Source organism: Callithrix jacchus, chromosome 11 (genome assembly GCF_049354715.1).
Source record: "Callithrix jacchus isolate 240 chromosome 11, calJac240_pri, whole genome shotgun sequence".
In the NCBI taxonomy this organism is placed as follows: Eukaryota; Metazoa; Chordata; class Mammalia; order Primates; family Cebidae; genus Callithrix; species Callithrix jacchus.
This window is the reverse complement of record NC_133512.1, coordinates 62,296,076-62,316,013: the sequence shown is the minus strand read 5'-3', so window position 1 is coordinate 62,316,013 and position 19,938 is coordinate 62,296,076. Positions and strand designations below refer to the sequence as shown.

At 41.2% G+C, this 19,938-nt stretch overlaps 1 protein-coding gene across 7 annotated transcripts in view; it reads right to left on the bottom strand.

Moving 5' to 3' along the window:
• Positions 1-9,648, bottom strand: part of ABCB4 (ATP binding cassette subfamily B member 4) — a 67,809-nt gene extending 58,161 nt beyond the window's left edge. For all 7 annotated transcript variants that reach the window (XM_003733599.5, XM_054237820.2, XM_078342956.1 and 4 more), the window contains exons 1-4: positions 9,404-9,648; positions 9,145-9,230; positions 6,126-6,180; positions 2,777-2,927 (exon numbers count right to left, since the gene is read on the bottom strand). In XM_003733599.5, coding sequence (XP_003733647.3) covers positions 2,777-2,927; positions 6,126-6,180; positions 9,145-9,224 — 286 coding nt within the window. In that variant the 5' untranslated portion in view covers positions 9,225-9,230; positions 9,404-9,648. The remainder of the gene's footprint in view (positions 1-2,776; positions 2,928-6,125; positions 6,181-9,144; positions 9,231-9,403) is intronic.
• Positions 9,649-19,938: the final 10,290 nt, after the last annotated feature.

Below are 19,938 nucleotides of genomic sequence, written 5' to 3'. Positions count from 1 at the left end.
CAGTTTCTTTTTTTTTCCCCAGGTAAAAGAAGATGAAAATCAAGGGCAGGTGGTGTAAGTTCCTCTAGAGTCATTGTCCTGCTACTAAGACCAAAGGGCTGAATGGGAAGCCCAGATTTGCATCTGGAAGATCAGACCACTTAATAGATCCTTGAGCATTAATGTGCATAAATGCCTCTCTGATTCACTGTGGAGGGGGGAAAGGTCTTGCTGAAATACTATTGCTAATTCAGTAGGTCCAGGATGTGGCCCAGGAGTCTGCATTTCTTTTTACTTTTCTTTTTAAAATAATTTCAAGTTTTATTTTAGATTCAGAGGGTATATGCACAGGTCTGTTACACAATCATATTGTGTGATGCTGAGGTTTGGGATATGAATGATCCCGTCACCCAGGTAGTGAGCATAGTACCCAGTCTTCGTTTTTTCAACCCTTGTTCCCCTCCCTCTCCTCTCTAGTAGATCTCAGTGTCCATTGTTCTTATCTTTATGTCCATGTGTACCCAATGCTTAGCTCCCACTTCTAAGTGAGAATATGCAATATTTGGTTTTCTGTTCTTGTGTTAATTTGCTTAGCATAATTGCCTCCAGCTGCATCCATATTGCTGCAAAGAACACAATTTTGTTTTTTGTTTTTGAGACAGAGTCTTGCTCTGTCACACAGGCTTAGTGTGCAGTGGTGCAATCTAAGCTCACTACAATCTCTGCCTCCTGGGTTCAAGCAATTCTCCTGCTTTAGCCCCCCGAGTAGCTGGTGATTTTGTATTTTTTAATGGCTGTGTAATATTCCATGAAAAATAAATTTTTAGCTGAGGTGTCTCAATATGGGCATCATTCTGCTCTATTTGTATATGAAATTAATATGCTGTAAATCTATAGATTTTCTAGGAAAACAAATAGAAAATCCCTACCTCTCCTATTTCTTTAGATTTTTAAAACTATCTATCCTGCTACAACTTCACAGTGTTTATGTTAAAGTTTTGGTCACAAATAAGCAATCCATTTACAACTTTCCCAAGCACTTTTTTTTTCTGACTGACTATATTGATATTATAATATAGATGATAATGAGCATAGTTTCGATGGCAGAAGGACTGGGTTTGAATTCTGTCCTAACGCTCACCAGCAGTGTAACTATGGACAAGTTATTTGCCCTCTCCAAGCCTTGGTTTCATCATCTATCACAGAAGGTAAGATCACCTGCTGTGCAGTATTGTTCTTGTGAAGGTAAAGTGAAAAAATGTATGTAAAGTGCCCAGCATAGGACCTAGCACATGGTAAGCACAATGAAAAATTTTATTATGAAGAGGTTTTTTTTTCAGACAATATTACTTGAGAATAAATAAACTTTTTTACAGGAGTTTGTTTTAAATAGTCAAAAGCTGCTTTTACTGGATTTTTAAAAGGCATTGATATTTATCAACGTTTATGTGAACATTCTGTTGCACTCATCAAGCAATCCTATGTTCTTAGGAAATTACAGGTAAGGCCTACAATAGTAATTAAATATGTAATTCTCAGTCAGTGAACACTGGAAATTCTTATTCAATGTTATCTAAATTATATAGTATATTTTTTCTTAGATATCTTTGCTAAGAAAGCTGCCTTTCCTTTACCAGTGTTTTGAAAATATTCTACCATCTGTGCAACAGCAAAGTTTCACTGAGTCTTCTCCAGCCCCATCCCCACAAGGTCTCTTAGAGAAAAGAGCCCTCAGAAAGCATGAAAGCTTTCTATGAGCCCTCAGAAAGCATGAAAATCCTCCTTTCTATGTTGAATTTTGTTACTATGAAAATAACTGTGTCGACCAGGCATGGTCGCTCATGCCTGTAATCCCAGCACTTTGGGAGGCCGAGGTGGGCAGATCAAGAGGTCAAGAGATCGAGATCATCCTGGCCAACCTGGTGAAACCCCGTCTCTACTAAAATATACAAAAATTAGCTGGGCCTGGTGGTGTGCGCCTGTAGTCCCAGCTACTTGGGAGGCTGAGGCAGGAGAATTGCTTGAACCCAGGAGGCGGAAATTGCAGTGAGCCAAAATTGCGCCACTGCACTCCAGCCTGGCACTTGGTGACAGAGCGAGGCTCTTCCTCAGAAAGAAAAGAAAATAAAAGAAAAGAAAACAACCATGTCTATTGGAACCCCACTCTAATGCTATTGTCAGGGCCCCTCTTATTGATAACATTAACTTATGTGACTCTTTTGGCTCTTCAGCAATTATAGTCCTTTGGGTGAATTCCAAGGGACATATGGAATCCATTCATTCTTTAGTGAAGTGCCATCTCAAGTGCCAGTCAATCTGGTTGATCCAAAATTAGAGACAGAAAATGGGCATAATTTTTTTTTAGGTGAAAGGGAGAGAAAACAAGAAAACCCAGAAAGAGATCTATAAGCTAAACACAGCTAAGAAGTACTGCCATGTTTAACTGATATGTTTTGAAAACCAACAGCATATTAATGGGATGAATACTGCATGGATATACTCCTGTTACATTTCCACTGTTCCCAAGGAGAGTGACTTCCTTACTTTATTTAGAAGCTTCCTGTGTGTTTCCTTCACTTGTATTAAAAGTCAAACAATAATACATGTATTTCTTGAAATTTAAATGAGCATTTGAACAATTTTCTGAGAATCGTACAACTCCTTCTATGATATCTGGAGTCATCCAGATATCCAAATCATTAAACAAGATGATAATGAATAGCAAAATCAACTCCAAAACTTTTACCCAGTTAAAGAAATGCTATGGATTATTTTTAAAAGGTAAAGAAATGCTCACCTGGAAAGGAGAAGTTTCCTGAAGTATCAACAAATTTATCAGTCATCTCTCCAAACACTATCATCATGATGGGGAGACCTGATCCATGAGCTATGGCCATGATGGTACCCAGGGACATAAACAATTTATCCTGCCAATCAGAGTATCGAAACTAAAAAAAGGAAATAAAATCATACTTAGCTGTGGAATGGAATTTCTCCTGTTCCATAATTATGTGTTATTTGGATGTCTATTTAAAGTCAGTACTTTTTTTAAGAGTTGCAAATAAATATCTTAGAAAAGGAGGTCTTCAAATTATTAACAGTTTAATTTCATGATTCTGTTTATTTTGTATTCTGTGAAGAAATCAATCTAATTCTGTCTAATCGGTATCTGATTTGAGCAAATAATTAGAATATAATCAGAAGGGATAAAGGCTTAAGAAATATTATTTGATCTCCCAGAGCTCCTGAGATAATAAATTAAGAACAGCTAGGGAAAGATATTAAGTTTAAATACACACACACACACACCCCACACACGACACACAAACACACCACATCCTTTGAAAAAGCATTCAGAATATTTCAGAGGGAGAATTTAAAATAGGGAAAAATAGATGCCCTGAGTCTGATATGAGATCCCTTTACAAGATTTGAGTTAGCTATAAAAAGGCAATTCAGTAGTGAAGCACAACAGACATTACAGTGTCTATATATGTACTTTAGGGAAGTCTTGCTCATGGAAATCCTTATGCAGAACTTTTTTTTAAAAAAAATTATTTTTCACCAGTGTCACCTGCCAAGTATGCAGAACCCTGAAGGATAAGAGGGAGTTCCCAGGAGAAGAACTGGCAAGTGTAGAGGAAGTAGGAAGAATTTAGGCTTAGAACAAAAAGGTAACTAGAAACTACACGGAATGCTTAAGTAACTGCTGGCAGTGGAATTCCTGAAGGGCACAGTACAAGGTGTGAGAGAGGATATTAGAGAGAGAGAAGGCCTGTGCTGGTGCACCACACCGAGGATCTTGGACATAGTACTGCCTGCAGAGGGGAAGGGTCATACCACTTGTCGCAGTGAAGTGTACAACCCCCAAGAACTAACCAGCAGATCAGTGTCCTAACACTTCAAAGGACTTTGTTACTGTCTTTTTAGTCCTCTCCCATTTCACACCTTTTCTCTCTGTTTTTGATTGACCCATTTTTGGTTCTCTTTCTCTTTGTTTCTTCTTTCCCCCTCTGCCTTCTAGACTACATTTTCCTCCTCTTACCTTTTCATTTCTATAGCTTCCTGTCCTTTTTCTGTTTCTCTTCTCTCTTTTAAAATGTTTTACTCTGCCCATTCCAGCCCACCCCAGCCCTCGTTGGGGACAAGGAACAGTTGTTGGGAGTGGGTGATGAGTCAGGCTTGGCTCGGTGGAGCCTTTGAGGGCTGAAGTTAAGTCATACTGGGTCAATACCCCGGGTGAAGCTGAGGTTAGAGGCACATGGTGGAAAGTGGGTGTGTGTGCAAGCCATTCTCAAAGAGTTCCAGAAGTTCAGGCAAGGTTTCAGGGACAAACTCCATCATCAAACACACAGGGCAATCAAGAGAACCAAAAGAGACAAAGGGTTAGAAGCCAGAGAAAGCCTGGAATAAAACATTGGAGCAGGTAAAGTCAAGAGCCAATGGAGTGGGTCCCTAAAATTGTTACAAAGGGACCAGTGTCCCAAAGGTTCATTTTTAGCAGTTCTGGGAAAAGGAAAATAGAACACTTGAGTCTGTCAGCCACAGTTTAAAAGCACAGGGTCAGGTTGTTAACATTAAAAAGCATTTTAAATTTTTTCATATTAATTGAATACAATTTTACAGCCTCTAAGCACACATTTAAAATTAGGTGAATTTCACAGCAACATCCTAAGTAAACCTAGATTTGTTTTCAGTGATTTTCCACAAAATAATATATTTTTAACTCCTGTTAGAGCATAGTTTTATCCTCAATCTCTTTCAGGAGAAAAAAAAATCTATTAAGATATCTATTAAGAGGTGAAATAAAGATTAAATTTAACTTAAGCTAAAACTTTTAAATTCAAATGAAAATTTCTGTTTCTACATTAAGATTTGTAGGATTTTATTTTCTGTAGGCGGCAGATTTAAAACCAATGCATTCAAACCAGCTTTCATTTTGTAAACATTTTATTCACCAAAGCACTAAATTTTTTTTAATTGCCCTTACTGAGCCTTTTTAAGCAAACAAATAAACAAAAAATGAGGGAGAAGACAATGAATAGGAGCTTTGTGGTTACATGAGAAGTACACAGCAATGTTTGAGAGTGTGGATGTTTTGGTGCCTCTTTATCCATTTAATTACTAAGTTGGATTTCAGCTGACATGACACTTAATTCTAACTTCTTTGCTATCAAATAATGGCTGGCACTGTTTGAAACACATCATATTGACTAAAAATGGGCAAAGGCTTTCTTGCGCTGCCTCTGTGAGACATACTTCAAATGAAAACCAGAGTAGGAGATTACTTCCAAAAATATTGTCTTGTCTTCTACCAGCAGAAAAGCACTGAAAACTGTTTTGGCATAATCAGAATCCCTAATAGTTACCCCTTATTTAGACATTTTTTTGGAAGCCAAATGTGAATGTAGATTCCTTAATTAATTTAAAATTAATGTAGTTAACAATTATCTTCTTGATATACAAGCTTATTTGAAGCTAAATTTGGGGTGAGGCCTTGTGAAGCAAATGCAGAAATGCATTTTCCTGAAATTGTTGAGTTTGCATTGTGCTACTAACACAGTTCCCATTTTCACTTTCCTTGCATACCAGCTAGCTGTGCCCTGTGTCACGGCCAGCCTGCTCTACTTTTTAAAAACATCATCCATCTTGAGAATGTGGGTCATTGACTATAGTAAGCCAAACCTAGACAGCACAGGTGCAGCAAGAACAATTTATTGCTGACTGCAGACAGTTTTTTTTTGTTGTTTTTGTTGTTTTTAGACAGGGTCTCACTCTGCCACCCATGCTGGAGTGCAGGGGTGTGATCATAGCTCACTGCAGCCTCAGACTCCTACGATCTTCCTGCTTCAGCCTTCTAAGTAGCTTGGAGTAGAGGCTCACGCCACGATGCCTGGCTAATTTTTTTAAGATTTTTATTTATTTATTTTTTGTAGGGATGAGATCTCACTATGTTGTCCAGGGTGGTCTCAAACTCTTAAGCTTAAGCAACCTCCCACCTCAGTCTCCCAAAGTGCTGGGATTACAGATGTGAGTCAACTCACCTAGCTAGACAATCTTAAAGTATTTGCTCTAAAGGTAATTGATTCGATACTTAAATTTGAATAAAAGGTAGGATTATTCACATTAAACATTTCACAGCTTACCAATGTTAATGGTCCAATCAATTTCACTTTCTTCATTTTTTTCCTGTTTTGGTTGCTGTAAAAAATATAATTGCTTGAATTGATAACTGTTATAAAATGTTTTACAGTCAATTGAACATAAATGTGTTTAGTTATGACATTCAACTATTATAATATTTTCAAATATAAGAATGATATTCATGAAATGTCAAAATTATTCAGTTTAACAAATATTGCAAGTACAAAAGTAACTGTCCAAGGTACTATAAGGATATATGGATACATAAGAAATGGTTGCCTGCTTTACAGAGCTCACATACACAGGGAAGATAAGTATGTTAACAGTGTCTGCTAAGTCAATTAAATTATTCGTTTTCTAAAATTAAAAAAAAAATCATGTTGATTTAAAATTAGGAATGACCATTCGTCTGAAGGATTGTGGGGAGTGGTATCAGGGAATCTTGCTGATACCTTCAAAGTACATCTCGAATTCAACCACTTCTCATCACTTTCATTGCTGTCCCCAGCCTAGTCTCTCTACTTCCACCTATGCCGCTTCAGTCTGTCTTCAACTGGCAGTCAGAGAATCATTTAAAAACACTAGCTACACATTACTTCTTTCCTCAAAAACCTACAATGGCTTTCCTTTGTCTTACAATAAAAGCCAAAAAATCCTTGCATTAACCTCTAAGGCCCTACACGATCTGTTTCCTTATTTCCTCTCTGATCACATCCCTACTCCCAAACCTGCTTACTCTGCTCCAACCAGCCTGGACTCTCTGCTTTCCCATGAACTTGCCAAACATGTGCCCAACTCAGAACTCAAGGTCTTTGCATTGTCAGTTACCTTTTCCAGGAATGTTCTCCCACACAGCTGTCTCCTCTCATTTCTTTCAACTCTTTGCTCAAATATTGCCTTCAAAATAAGATCTACTCTAACCACCCTACTTAAAATTGCAAAGTACTCCCCACCTTGCACTCCTGATCTCCTTAACCCATATTAATTTTTTTTCTATAGCATTCATTACCTCCTAACATTGGCTGTAGTTTACTTATTTAGCATCTGCATTAATTATGTCTGTCTTCTATACTATAATATAAACTCCATGAGGGACTGTGTGTGTGTGTGTATATGATGATTTATCTATATGGTGATTTTATGTATATGATGATTTTTACATATATATGATGCATTTATCCAGGTAAACGATAAAGTTTTACTCATAAGATAATTTCAAATTATATAAAGTATTGACTAAAATCACTGGACAAACATCTGCCCCAAATATATTCAAAAGAATGTGTCACAGGTAATAGCAACATGATTAGAACAAGCATATAATTAACTTGATTGAAGCAAGCTTAACTTCCTTTAAATGTATAATCTTTGGTCTGCTTTTATAAAAATTAGTCTCATGACATTTGATTTCATAACCTTGTCATTTTTTTTTGAGACGGAGTTTCGCTCTTGTTACCCAGGCTGGAGTGCAATGGCGCAATCTCGGCTCACCGCAACCTCCGCCCCCTGGGTTCAGGCAATTCTCCTGCCTCAGCCTCCTGAGTAGCTGGGATTACAGGCACGCGCCACCGTGCCCAGCTAACTTTTTGTAATTTTCAGTAGAGACGGGGTTTCACCATGTTGACCAGGATGGTCTCGATCTGTTGACCTCGTGATCCACCCGCCTCGGCCTCCCAAAGTGCTGGGATTACAGGCTTGAGCCACCGCGCCCGGCCTAACCTTGTCATCTTAACTTATTGTTAACTTTCTGTATTTCTCTTTTTAGCCCCTTTCTTCTTTCCAGCAGAAGCTGTGGGCTTCCCCTCTGAGGACTTTTCTGGGTTCTGAAGTGTTACTACACTTTTTGCAGGGATCGCTCCTTTGTACATGCATCAAATGTTCAGCCAGTGCGATACATAAATAGCCTTCTTCATGAAAATGCCATCTATTAATAGACTCACAGTCAATCCCAGTCTAAACAGCCAGCTGGTGAAAATCATATTTTTCTATTGGAAGTAACACCATCTATCACTTTTCCAATTCTATATGGCAAAACTAAATTTTCTATGAAAAAATACCATGATACTTAGAAGAAATACAGCAAGGTCACTGAACAAACACATTAAGTTTAAGCATCAGATAGGCATGTTTTCAGTTAGCTAATCAAGCCCCTTGCAGCTTGAGGACAAACTACAGAAACTGATAAATTTGTCCCTCTGGGTGATCACTTGACACAGGTCAATTATTTCTGGGTAGCCTGGCATGAACTCAGAGACTGTAATAACCTCATAAACTATTTCAGGCTAAAGGGGAAAATGATTCACTATTCCCACAGTGAAAGAGGAAACAAAGACACACGCCATTGACTGAGAGCTTCTGCCTGGCTCATAAAGCCTGTGAAGTGAGCTTAACAAGGGCCAGGGAACTGAGAAAGACACTAAGGCAAAGGAAGCCGTTTCCCCCTTGGACTTGAGCAAAACTGATTCGGAGGTACTTAAGGTCCCCCTGCCACCTCTCCTCCCAGAAAGGAAAATACAAACAAGCCTGGCAATGGGAGGAGGGGGAGGAGTAAGACTCAGAGCAAGAGACAGAACAAGATGGGCAGGAGGGGAGGGAGTTTTTGCTTTACTACCCTTGTTCAAAAAGCACAGCCATCAACAGCAGATGTCTGACACCCTATAAGCTGGAACAATTAGATGATGCACATGAAAGCCATTTGTAAAAGTTTTAAGAATTACATAATACAAGGAATGGTATGCAACACAGATATTCATTGAATCCCTCCTGCACAAAGGGAAGGGAGCACTTTTCAAGACAGCCTTTTCTTCCTGAATCTGTTCCAAAAGGAGCCTCAGTGATACTCTTTAAGACCACCTAACACTTTTGCTCCAAGGTCAGAACCGGGGGCAAGACCCTTCAAAGAAGCCTCCAAAACAAAGGTCTTCAAAGGCATCAACCGATTTTTACAACTTTTTTCCAAGGGTGAACTTGACCCTGCTGATCCTCATGTAACGGAAAAGCCAGTGGCTGCTGGGAATGTACCTGCTGCTGCCCAGTTCAAAGTCGCCCTCCTCTCTCCCACGGCGCGGGGCTGTTCCGTTCCTTGCCGCCTCAGGATCCATCTCAGCCTGGGGAGAAACCACAGCCTCAGGTCCAAGTGCACCCGCTCTGGCTCGGGGCGTCCAGCCGGGCGCACGGGTCGCAGGGCCCGGGGACTCTGGATGGAGGTCCCGCCACTCCCGCCCCGCGCCCCACGTTCCAGTTGTCCCCTCGCGGCCAGGCGCCCCCCGGTCTTCCTCACCTCGGACCTCGCGCGTGTCTGGCAGAGCCTCTGGGCGCGCGGGCGCTGCAGCAGAGGGGCCTGGACTTTGCTCGCCGAGGCCTCGCCCCGCCTCGCCCCCGCCCCCCCACGCGCGTCCGGCCTCAGAGACGCCTCCCGCTGCAGCCAGGGCGAGGGCCCCGGCCCTCAGGAGCAGCTCCGGCCGCCCGCCGGGCTCGCTCCGCAGGCCAGGAGCCCAGCCTGCAGCCTTCGCGGCCCGGCGCCCTGCTGGGGCCGCCGCCCACCCTGGCGACCCGCCAGCCCCAGCCGGGGCGCGCCAGCTGCTGCCGATAAGGCGGCCATCAGCCTGGAGCCGGGGGTGGGAGCGGTGGAGAGAGAGAGAGAAAGCCACCCAAGCCCCCCACAGGTGACTGTCACACCCCCTGGGCGCTCAGCTTTCTTTTTAAACTCATAGGGGAGACAGTTTCCGGACGCCCAACAATAATTGGGCTGCCCAGGACCTAGAGAGAGCAGTCGACTCTCTTGCTTCCGCATCCTCAGTTCTGGTGCGGGCGACTCTGAACCCAATCATCTCCAGGGACAGCGAGAGTCAGCCAGGGCTGGCTCCAAGCAGAACCATCATACTATGCTCCTTGGGTAGGAGGAACTGTCAGTGCCCTCTTAGCACTTAGAGACACAGAGCTTTAGGGCCAGAGGGGCCTTTAGCGATCACCTAATTAAAACCCCATATATTTAACATATGAAGAAACTGATGCCCAGAGAGGTGAAGTCCTGCCTGAGGCTGCACCTGTGGAACTGGAGTCCAGGCGAAGACTCCTGAGTCCCAGTCCAGTGCACTGACTCACTGCTCTCATCTAAGACTTCTCTCTCTATTGAATTGTCTCTACTCCTAGCCCCTATTTGAGAATGACTTTCTTGTTCTTTTTGATTAATTCCTCCACACTCTTCCCAAAAGGAAGTGTCTAAAATGGAGAGCAGTAAGTTTCATGACTTCAAAACAAGGGAGTTTTAAATTCAGAGCTTCACATCTTATTAACTATGTGAATTTGGACACTGTGCTCATTTCTGTAGGCCTGTTTCCTTCTATGTAAAATGAGGATAAAAACATCTCCCTTACCAGGTTATTGTAAGGAAGAAATGAGTAATGGATAAATGAATTAAGTACTAAGTGAAAGCACCTAGTACTATTTCTAAAACATAGTATGTGTTCAACAAATACAACTTTCCTTCCTCCTGATCAGCTGGCAGGATGACCAGTGGTCCTTGCTCCTCCTATGTGCTGTTAACTGAGGCTTGTCTGAGTTCTCAGAGAACCTTAAAGCAGAGCATGGTATAAGCAGAGATGGGTGAATCTCACCTTTCCCATGTACTAGCTGTCTGGCCTTGAGCAGGTTATGTACATCTTGACCCAATCATTGAATCTGTAAGGGTGTTATAAGGATTAGGGTTGCTGTGTGTAAAATGTTCTGCACATAGGAGGCACCTAATAAATGGTGACTATTATTATAGTAAAAGTTCAGGTGAGGCCAAGGAAGAAAGACTGGAACAGGAGCCAGCAGGCACTCACCCCTCACTTGTGCTGTGTCTCTCCATCCTGCTCTGCCTGCATCAGGAACTAGGGTAGAACTTGACCTGAAACTGCATGCTGGAGTAGAAGTGAATTTAGTTGAATATTTTTCCTCTAAATGTTTTCTCTCCGTGTCCATTCTACCATGACCATGAAGATTCTCTTCTTCAATCAACCAGAATTCCTTCCCTTCATGAGTCTAACAGAGATCATTATTTCAAGATACTCTGAGACTGAAGCAGTTGGAAGGCTTGTGGTGACCGGAGGACATGATTAAACTCATTAGCACATAAGATGATAGCTTCTTCAGTCTCTAATGAAAGAGAATTTGAGAAAGTAAATGGAGATACTTGAAGGAGTGGGAAGGTTCAGAACAAAAACTAAAACAAACAAAAACACTTGTGAGGCAATGAGGTGTATTTGCGTGTCTCTCTGAGCCCATTCACAAGGTTGTCCCTGCAAGAAGTGGTCATCAAACATTTTCTGCATGTAAGGACAGAAGTGAAGACCTATGACCAATGAGTGTTTGTGGGAGGGAGAAGCCATGCCTATTTGGCTGTGCTTACTTCTTTACCTGTATTAGAGCCAATTCCAGGACTTCCTTTTATATTTATTTGCCAACAATGCCTTGTCACTGATCATTTCATCATTTATTCATCAACTAGAAGTTGAAGACTTACAATATTTAAAGCACTACGATAAACTGAATTTCTCTATTACACTCAGGCTGTAAGAAATCTTAACCTTCTCTCTTTTTTTTTTTTTGAGACGGAGTTTTGCTGTTATTACCCAGGCTGGATTGCAATGGCGTGATCTCGGCTCACTGCAACCTCTGCCTCCTGGGTTCAGGCAATTCTCCTATCTCAGCCTCTCGAGTAGCTGGGATTACAGGCATGCGCCACCATGCCCAGCTAATTTTTTGTATTTTTAGTAGAGACGGGGTTTCACCATGTTTACCAGGATGGTCTCAATCTCTTGACCTCGTGACCCACCCACCTCAGCCTCCCAAAGTGCTGGGATTACAGGCGTGAGCCACTGCACCCGGCCCCAGCCTTCTCTTTACATTAGGATATTGAGATACTTATGCATTGATGTAAGATGGGAATTAATGCCCTACCAAGCTATCTTACTTTTTCTCTTTGCTCTATTAGTTCTCTTTCTTTTTTTATCCTCATTTTTGTCTTATTTTAGATCAATTTAATATTATCATTCAGATATCCTTCCTATAATCTTATTTTTTGTTGTTGTTGTTAGCTAGTATTTTTTTATTGCATTTTAGGTTTTGGGGTACATGTGCAGAACATGCAAGACATTTGCATAGGTACACACAAGGTAGTGTGTTTTGCTGCCTTCCTCCCCTTCAACCACATTTGGCATTTCTCCCCAGGCTATCCCTCCCAAGCTCCCCCCCACCGCTGTCTCTCCCCTCTTTCCCCCAATAGACCCCAGTGTTTAGTACTCCCTTCGCTGTGTCCATGTGTTCTCATTTTTCATCACCCACCTATGAGTGAGAATATGCGGTATTCCATTTCCTGTTCTTGTGTCAGTTTGCTGAGAATGATGTTCTCCAGATTCATCCATGTCCCTTCAAACGACACAAACTCATCATTTTTGATTGCTGCATAATATTCCATGGTGTATATGTGCCACATTTTCCCAATCCAGTCTATCATTGATGGGCATTTGGGTTGGTTCTCGGTCTTTGCTATTGTAAACAGTACTGCAATGAACATTCGTGTGCATGTGTCCTTATAGTAGAAAGATTCATAGTCCTTTGGATATATACCCAGTAATGGGATTGCTGGGTCAATTGGAATTTCTATTTCTAAGGCCTTGAGGAATCGCCACACTGTCTTCCACAATGACTGAACTAATTTACACTCCCACCAACAGTGTAAAAGTGTTCCTATTCCTCCACATCCTCTCCAGCATCTGTTGTCACCAGATTTTTTAATGATCACCATTCTAACTGGTGTGAGATGGTGTCTCAATGTGGTTTTGATTTGCATCTCTCTAATGACCAGTGATGATGAGCATTTGTTCATATGTTTGTTGGCCTCATGTATGTCTTTTTTTGTAAAGTGTCTGTTCATATCTTTTGCCCATTTTTGAATGGGCTTGTTTGGTTTTTTCCTGTAAATCAGTTTGAGTTCTTTGTAAATTCTGGATATCAGCCCTTTGTCAGATGGGTAGACTGCAAAAATTTTTTCCCAGTCTGTTGGTTGCCAATTCACTCTAGTGACAGTTTCTTTTGCCATGCAGAAGCTGTGGAGTTTGATTAGGTCCCATTTGTCTATTTTGGCTTTTGTTGCCAATGCTTTTGATGTTTTGGTCATGAAGTCCTTGCCTACTCCTATGTCCTGAATGGTTTTGCCTAGATTTTCTTCTAGGGTTTTTACGTGCCAGGTCTTATGTTTAAGTCTTTAATCCATCTGTAGTTAATTTTAGTGTAAGGTGTCAGGAAGGGGTCCAGTTTCTGCTTTCTGCACATGGCTAGCCAGTTTTCCCAACACCATTTATTAAAAAGGGAATCTTTCCCCATTGCTTGTTTTTGTCAGGTTTATCAAAGATTGTATGGTTGTAGATGTGTTGTGTTGCCTCCGATGCCGCTGTTCTGTTCCATTGCTCTATATGTCTGTTTTGGTACCAGTACCATGCTGTTTTGATTACTGTAGCCTTGTAGTATAGTTTGAAATCTGGTAGTGTGATGCCCCCGCCGTGTTCTTTTTGCTTAGAATTGACTTGGCTATGCGGGCTCTCTTTTGGTTCCATATGAAGTTCATGGTGGTTTTTTCCAGTTCTGTGAAGAAAGTCAATGGTAGCTTGATGGGGATAGCATTGAATCTGTAAATTACTTTGGGCAGTATGGCCATTTTCACGATATTGATTCTTCCTAACCATGAACATGGAATGTTTCTCCATCTGTTTGTGTCCTCTCTTATTTCATTGAGCAGTGGTTTGTAGTTTTCCTTGAAGAGGTCCCTTATGCTCCTTGTGAGTTGTATTCCTAGGTATTTTATTCTTTTTGTAGCAATTGTGAATGGCAGTTCATTCTTGATTTGGCTCTCTTTAAGTCTGTTATTGGTGTATAGGAATGCTTGTGATTTTTGCACATTGATTTTATATTCTGAGACTTTGCTGAAGTTGCTTATCAGTTTCAGGAGTTTTTGGGCTGAGGCGATGAGGTCTTCTAGGTATACTATCATGTCGTCTTCAAATAGTGACAATTTGGCTTCCACCTTTCCTATTTGAATACCCTTTATTTCTTTTTCTTGCCTGATTGCTCTGGCTAGAACTTCCAGTACTATATTGAATAGGAGTGGTGAAAGAGGGCATCCTTGTCTAGTGCCAGGTTTCAAAGGGAATGCTTCCAGTTTTTGCCCATTCAGTGTGATATTGGCTGTTGGTTTGTCGTAAATAGCTTTTATTACTTTGAGATACGTTCCATCGATACCGAGTTTATTGAGGGTTTTTAGCATAAAAGCCTGTTGAATTTTGTCAAATGCCTTCTTGCATCAATTGAGATAATCATGTGGTTTTTGATTTTGGTTCTGTTTATGTGGTGAATTACATTTATAGACTTGTGTATGTTGAACCAGCCTTGCACCCCCGGGATGAATCCTACTTGATCATGGTGGATAAGCTTTTTGATGTGCTGTTGCAATCGGCTTGCCAGTATTTGCATCTATATTCATCATGGATATTGGCCTGAAGTTTTCTTTTCTTGTTGGGTTTCTGCTGAGTTTTGGTAACAGGATGATGTTGGTCTCATAAAATGATTTGGGAAGGATTCCCTCTTTTTGGATTATTTGAAATAGTTGCAGAAGGAGTGGTACCAGCTCCTCTTTGTGTGTCTAGTAGAATTTGGCTGTGAACCTATCTGGACCTGGACTTTTTTTGTGTGGTAGGCTCTTAATTGCTGCCTCGACTTCAGACCTTGTTATTGGTCTATTCATAGTGGTCCATTTTAGAGTAGGTGTGATGTGGTGCTGAGAAGAATGTATGTTCTGTGGTTTTGGGGTGGAGAGTTCTGTAAATGTCTATCAGGTTTGCTTGCTCCAGGTCTGAGTTCAAGCCCTGGATATCCTTGTTAATTTTCTGTCTGGTTGATCTGTCTAATATTGACAGTGGAGTGTTAAAGTCTCCCACTATTATTGTGTGGGAGTCTAAGTCTCTTTGTAAGTCATTAAGAACTTGCCTTATATATCTGGGTGCTCCTATATTGGGTCCATATATATTTAGGATCGTTAGCTCTTCTTGTTGTATCGATCCTTTTACCATTATGTAATGACCTTCTTTGTCTCTTTGGATCTTTGTTGCTTTAAAGTCTATTTTATCAGAGATGAGAATTGCAACTCCTACTTTTTTTTTGCTCTCCATTTGCTTAGTAAATCTTCCTCCATCCCTTTATTTTGAGCCTTTGTGTATCCTTGCATGTGAGATGGGTTTCCTGGATATAGCACACTGATGGGTTTTGGTTTTTTATCCAATTTGCCTGTCTGTGTCTTTTGATTGGTGCATTTAGTCCATTTACATTTAGGGTTAATATTGTTATGTGTGAATTTGATACTGCCATTTTGATTCTAGCTGGCTGTTTTTCCCATTAGTTGATGTAGATTCTTCATTATGTTGATGCTTTTTAGCATTTAGTGTGTTTTTGGAATGGCTGGTACTGGTTGTTTCTTTCTATGTGTAGTCCCTCTTTCAGGAGCTCTTGAAAAGTAGGCCTGGTGGTGACAAAATCTCTGAGTACTTGCTTGTTCGCAAAGGATTTTATTTTTCCTTCACTTATGAAGCTCAGTTTGGCTGGATCTGTAATTCTGGGTTGACAGTTCTTTTCTTTAAGGATGTTGAATATTGGCCCCCACTCTCTTCTTGCTTGTAGAGTTTCTGCCAAGAGAACTGCTGTGAGTCTGATGGGTTTCCCTTTGTGGGTGACCCGACCTTTCTCTCTGGCTGCCCTTAGTATTTTCTCCTTCATTTCAGCCCTGGTGAATCTGACGATTATGTGCCTTGGAGTTGCTCTTCTTGCGGAGTATCTTTGTGGTGTTCTCTGTATTTCCTGGATTTGAGTATTGGCCTGCCTTGCTAGGTTGGGGAAATTTTCTTGGATAATATCCTGAAGAGTAGTTTTCCAGCTTGAATTCGTTCTCTTCATCACATTCTGGTACACCTATCAAACGTAGGTTAGGTCTCTTCACATAGTCCCACATTTCTTGGAAACTTTGTTCATTCCTTTTTGTGTTTTTTTCTCTAATCTTGGTTTCTCATTTTATTTCATTGAGTTGATCTTCGACCTCTGATATTCTTTCTTCTGCTTGGTCAATTCGGCTGTTGAAACTTGTGCATGCTTCGTGAAGTTCTCGTGTTGTGTTTTTCGGCTCCTTCAATTCATTCATATTCCTCTCTAAGTTATACATTCTTGTTATCATTTCCTCAAATCATTTTTCAAGGTTCTTAGTTTCTTTGCATTGATTTAGAACATTTTCTTTTAGCTCACAGAAGTTTCTCATTACCCACCTTCTGAAGTCTGATTCTGTCATTTCATCACAGTAATTCTCCATCCAGCTTTGTTCCTTTGCTGATGAGGATTTTTGGTCCTTTGTAGGAGGCGAGTTGTTTTGGTTTTAGGTGTTTTCCTCCTTTTGGCGCTGGTTTCTTCCCATCTTTGTGGATTTATCCACCTGTCGTCTGAGTAGTTGCTGATTTTTCAATTGGGTCTCTGAGTGGACGCCCAGATTGTTGATGATGAGGTATTTCTGTTACTTGGTTTTCCTTCTACCAGCCTAGCCCCTCCACTGTGCAACTGCTGAGGTCCACTCCAGGCCCTGCTTCTCTGGAGTACACCTGTAGCAGCTGCAGAATAGTGAGGGATGTTTCTTCTTCTGCTATCTTTGTCCCAGAATGATGCCCACCTAATGTCAGTCTGATCAGTCCTTTTTGAGGTGACTCTGGATATACAGGCATCAGGGAGCTGCTTGAGGAGATGGTCTGTACTTTATAGGAGCTCAAGTGCTGAGCTGTGAGCTCTGTTGTTCATTCATGGCTGTTAGGCTGCTACGTTTATGTCTGCTGCAGCAGAACTCTTAAAACCCCTTTTTTTCCTCAGATGCTCTGTCTTGGGGAGTTGGGGCTTTCTTTATGTGTGTCCGTTGCACTATCCTGCACAGCTAGGAGGCAGTCTAGTCACTATTTGCCTGCCGAGGCTCCGCCCTACTGATGTCGGGTCCATCCTGTTGCTGCAGGCTCTGCCCTGCTGCCACGGGCTCCGCCCTGCTGCAGAGTCTCTCTGGTATGGCAGGTTGCTTCAGCAACGGCAGGCTGTGTCAGCAATTGGAGTGTACCTCAGTAGGGGTGGATTTCCTTGGTAATGGCGGACGCCCCTCCCCCACCAAGCTGCACCATCCTGGGTTCAGCTGTGCCTGCAGTGAAACTCTCCACCCAGAGCGTTTCGAATTGCCATTTTGTTTGTCCCTGTGGGGATGAAACCCACCGAGCCTGCTCGCCTGGCTCCCTGCCTCGGAGCACCTTTCTTTTTTTTTAAGTTGAACGGATGGCTCTCTCCCAGGTGTTTCAGTCGCCCGCTGTTAGGGCACCAGGATCTGTGTGATTTCCCGTGCAGCGACCCACTGCGCTGGCTCAAACGCTACTTCCCAGGAATCCCCTGGTCTGGCTCACTGTCCAAGTCCCGTTTAATCAGATGGATATGCTAATCTGCCCTCCTAAATCTCAGATTGCTGGTTTAGCAGGGCACCCGGACCAGTGTGTTTTGTGTGGAGTGTTGTGGAGTGCCGCTGCGCTGCGGTGCCGGCGAAGCGGCCGCAACAGCCAAAACAGCTGCGCTTGCGTTCCATGTCTCTCCTACACCTGGGAATTTCCCCGTTCTGTGGGCAACAAAGATCTGTCTGGAAATGCGGCTTTGAGTCACCCTCTGCATGTTCACTGAGAGCTGCAATCCTGAGTTGTTCTTACCACGCCATCTTGAATCAATATCCCCCCTATTAGCTTACTGATATGTATTCTTTTATTTTCTATTTAATAATTATCTCCTTTCTAGGGCTTATGATATCTATCTTTGACTAATCATTGTACTTTTTCCTTTTCCAGGACAATACAAGGACTTTAGACCCTTATATCTCTTGTATTCATTCCTAACTTTTACATTGCCATTGTCATGTACTTTAATTTTCTCTGTATATTCATGATCCTTATGGAAACATTATTTCTTTATGAGTTGATACTTGTTTAGCTTTATCTAAATATTTATCATTTTTTTTTTTTTTTGCTTTTTGTTTCTTCCTACATCTCAGAGCTACTCTCTTGGATCATTTTCCTTTCACCTAATGAACACTCTTTTGTCTACTGTCTCTTTCGTGTTTTCTTTAGTTGATGACAAATTTTCTCAGCTTTTTTTCCCTGAAAATTTATTTCACTCTTATCTTGAAAAATTATTGGTTATTTATGGGTTTGCCTTACTAAATAAATATCAAAACTCATCAAACTCTAGTAATTAGGGACATATGTTTTGGAAGGAGATAGACAAAGTAGAACAGAATCAAGATCTTATAACTGATGGAACTAGGATTCGAGTCCAGGGAGTATTCTTATCCACTATGTCAACTAGATTAGCAGGGAAGTGGGGATAGAGAACTTATGTCAGATGTATCAGAGAGTCATTCTTTAATGCATCCTTCAATCCACTGATCCTACTGTTCCTTACCTCCTTCATGTCTTCTCTCTTTTCTTAACTCAGCCTGAAAACACCCACAATCCTCTAGCCCTCTCTATCAGGCTTACCTAGTAACCATAATCCTCGCTAATTTGAGTTACCGAGTAATTGTAAACCTACACCATGCAGCAGACCATGTCTGAAGAAAAATACAAACCATCTGACTCGCCTCACCATTAACTTAAGTGGTCCTATACTGTACATATAAGGTACTTATTATGTTTATTATTTATTGCACACTCTGTGGGATGCAAGACTTACAAAGGCAAAGATTTTTAAAACTTCACTGTGTATCCCAGTGCTTACTGCCCAATAGTCATAAGATGTTTTCTTAGTTCATTTACTCATCTAATTTTATAATAATTATTCCATATCTTCTGTTTTCTCAAATTCTGTCCTTTTTTATCTTCACATTCTACTAAATTACTGTGCTTATTTCACTGATGAAATTGAAATTTTTAGAATGGAACTCCATAACCTCCCACCATGATATTTTCCCACTTACCAGCATCTGTATCCAACACTCTGCCTTCACTCTTTCTGTAAATGAACTATTCATGCCCCTCTTTGCAGCCAGCCTTTGTTTGCACATTCATCCTATAGATCCCATCCCCTCTAACTTTCATAAGGAGGCATTCTTCCCTTTCTATTCTAATCATCCATTTCTCTGTCCCTGCTGGATCCCTCCTGTGAGCTTCCATACATGCTGTTATTTCTTCCATCTTGAAAAAAAACAAACAAAAAAATCTCACTTGACCACACTTTCCCTGCCAGCTACTATCACATTTATCTCTTTTCCTTTGCAGCTAAACTACTTGACAGAGTTTATCACTTTCTTCAATTCCTGTTCTCCTGTTCTTTTAAACCCACTCTCAATAGAAGTTTGACCTTTTCACACTACCAAAACAACTTTTACAAAAATCACTGATAACCTCCGCTTTGCTAAGTCCAAAGATCAATTCTCTGTTCTTATCTTACCTGACAATTCAAGAATTTTACAAATTCATCACTCTGTCTTTCTGAGTATACTTTTTTCACATGGATTCTAGGACACCATGTGTTTCTTGGGTTTTCCTGTGCTTTCCTGGTCACTGTTTCTCAGTCTCCTTTGATGTCTCCTTTTTTTTTTCCAACTTCTTGCCTAATGCTGGAGTGGTCCAAGGCTCATTCCTTGGACTTCTATGTGTATTCTTGCCTCCTCTGTCATGTCAGTCAGTCACACAGCTTTAAACACCATCTATATCGAATAATTTCTAACTT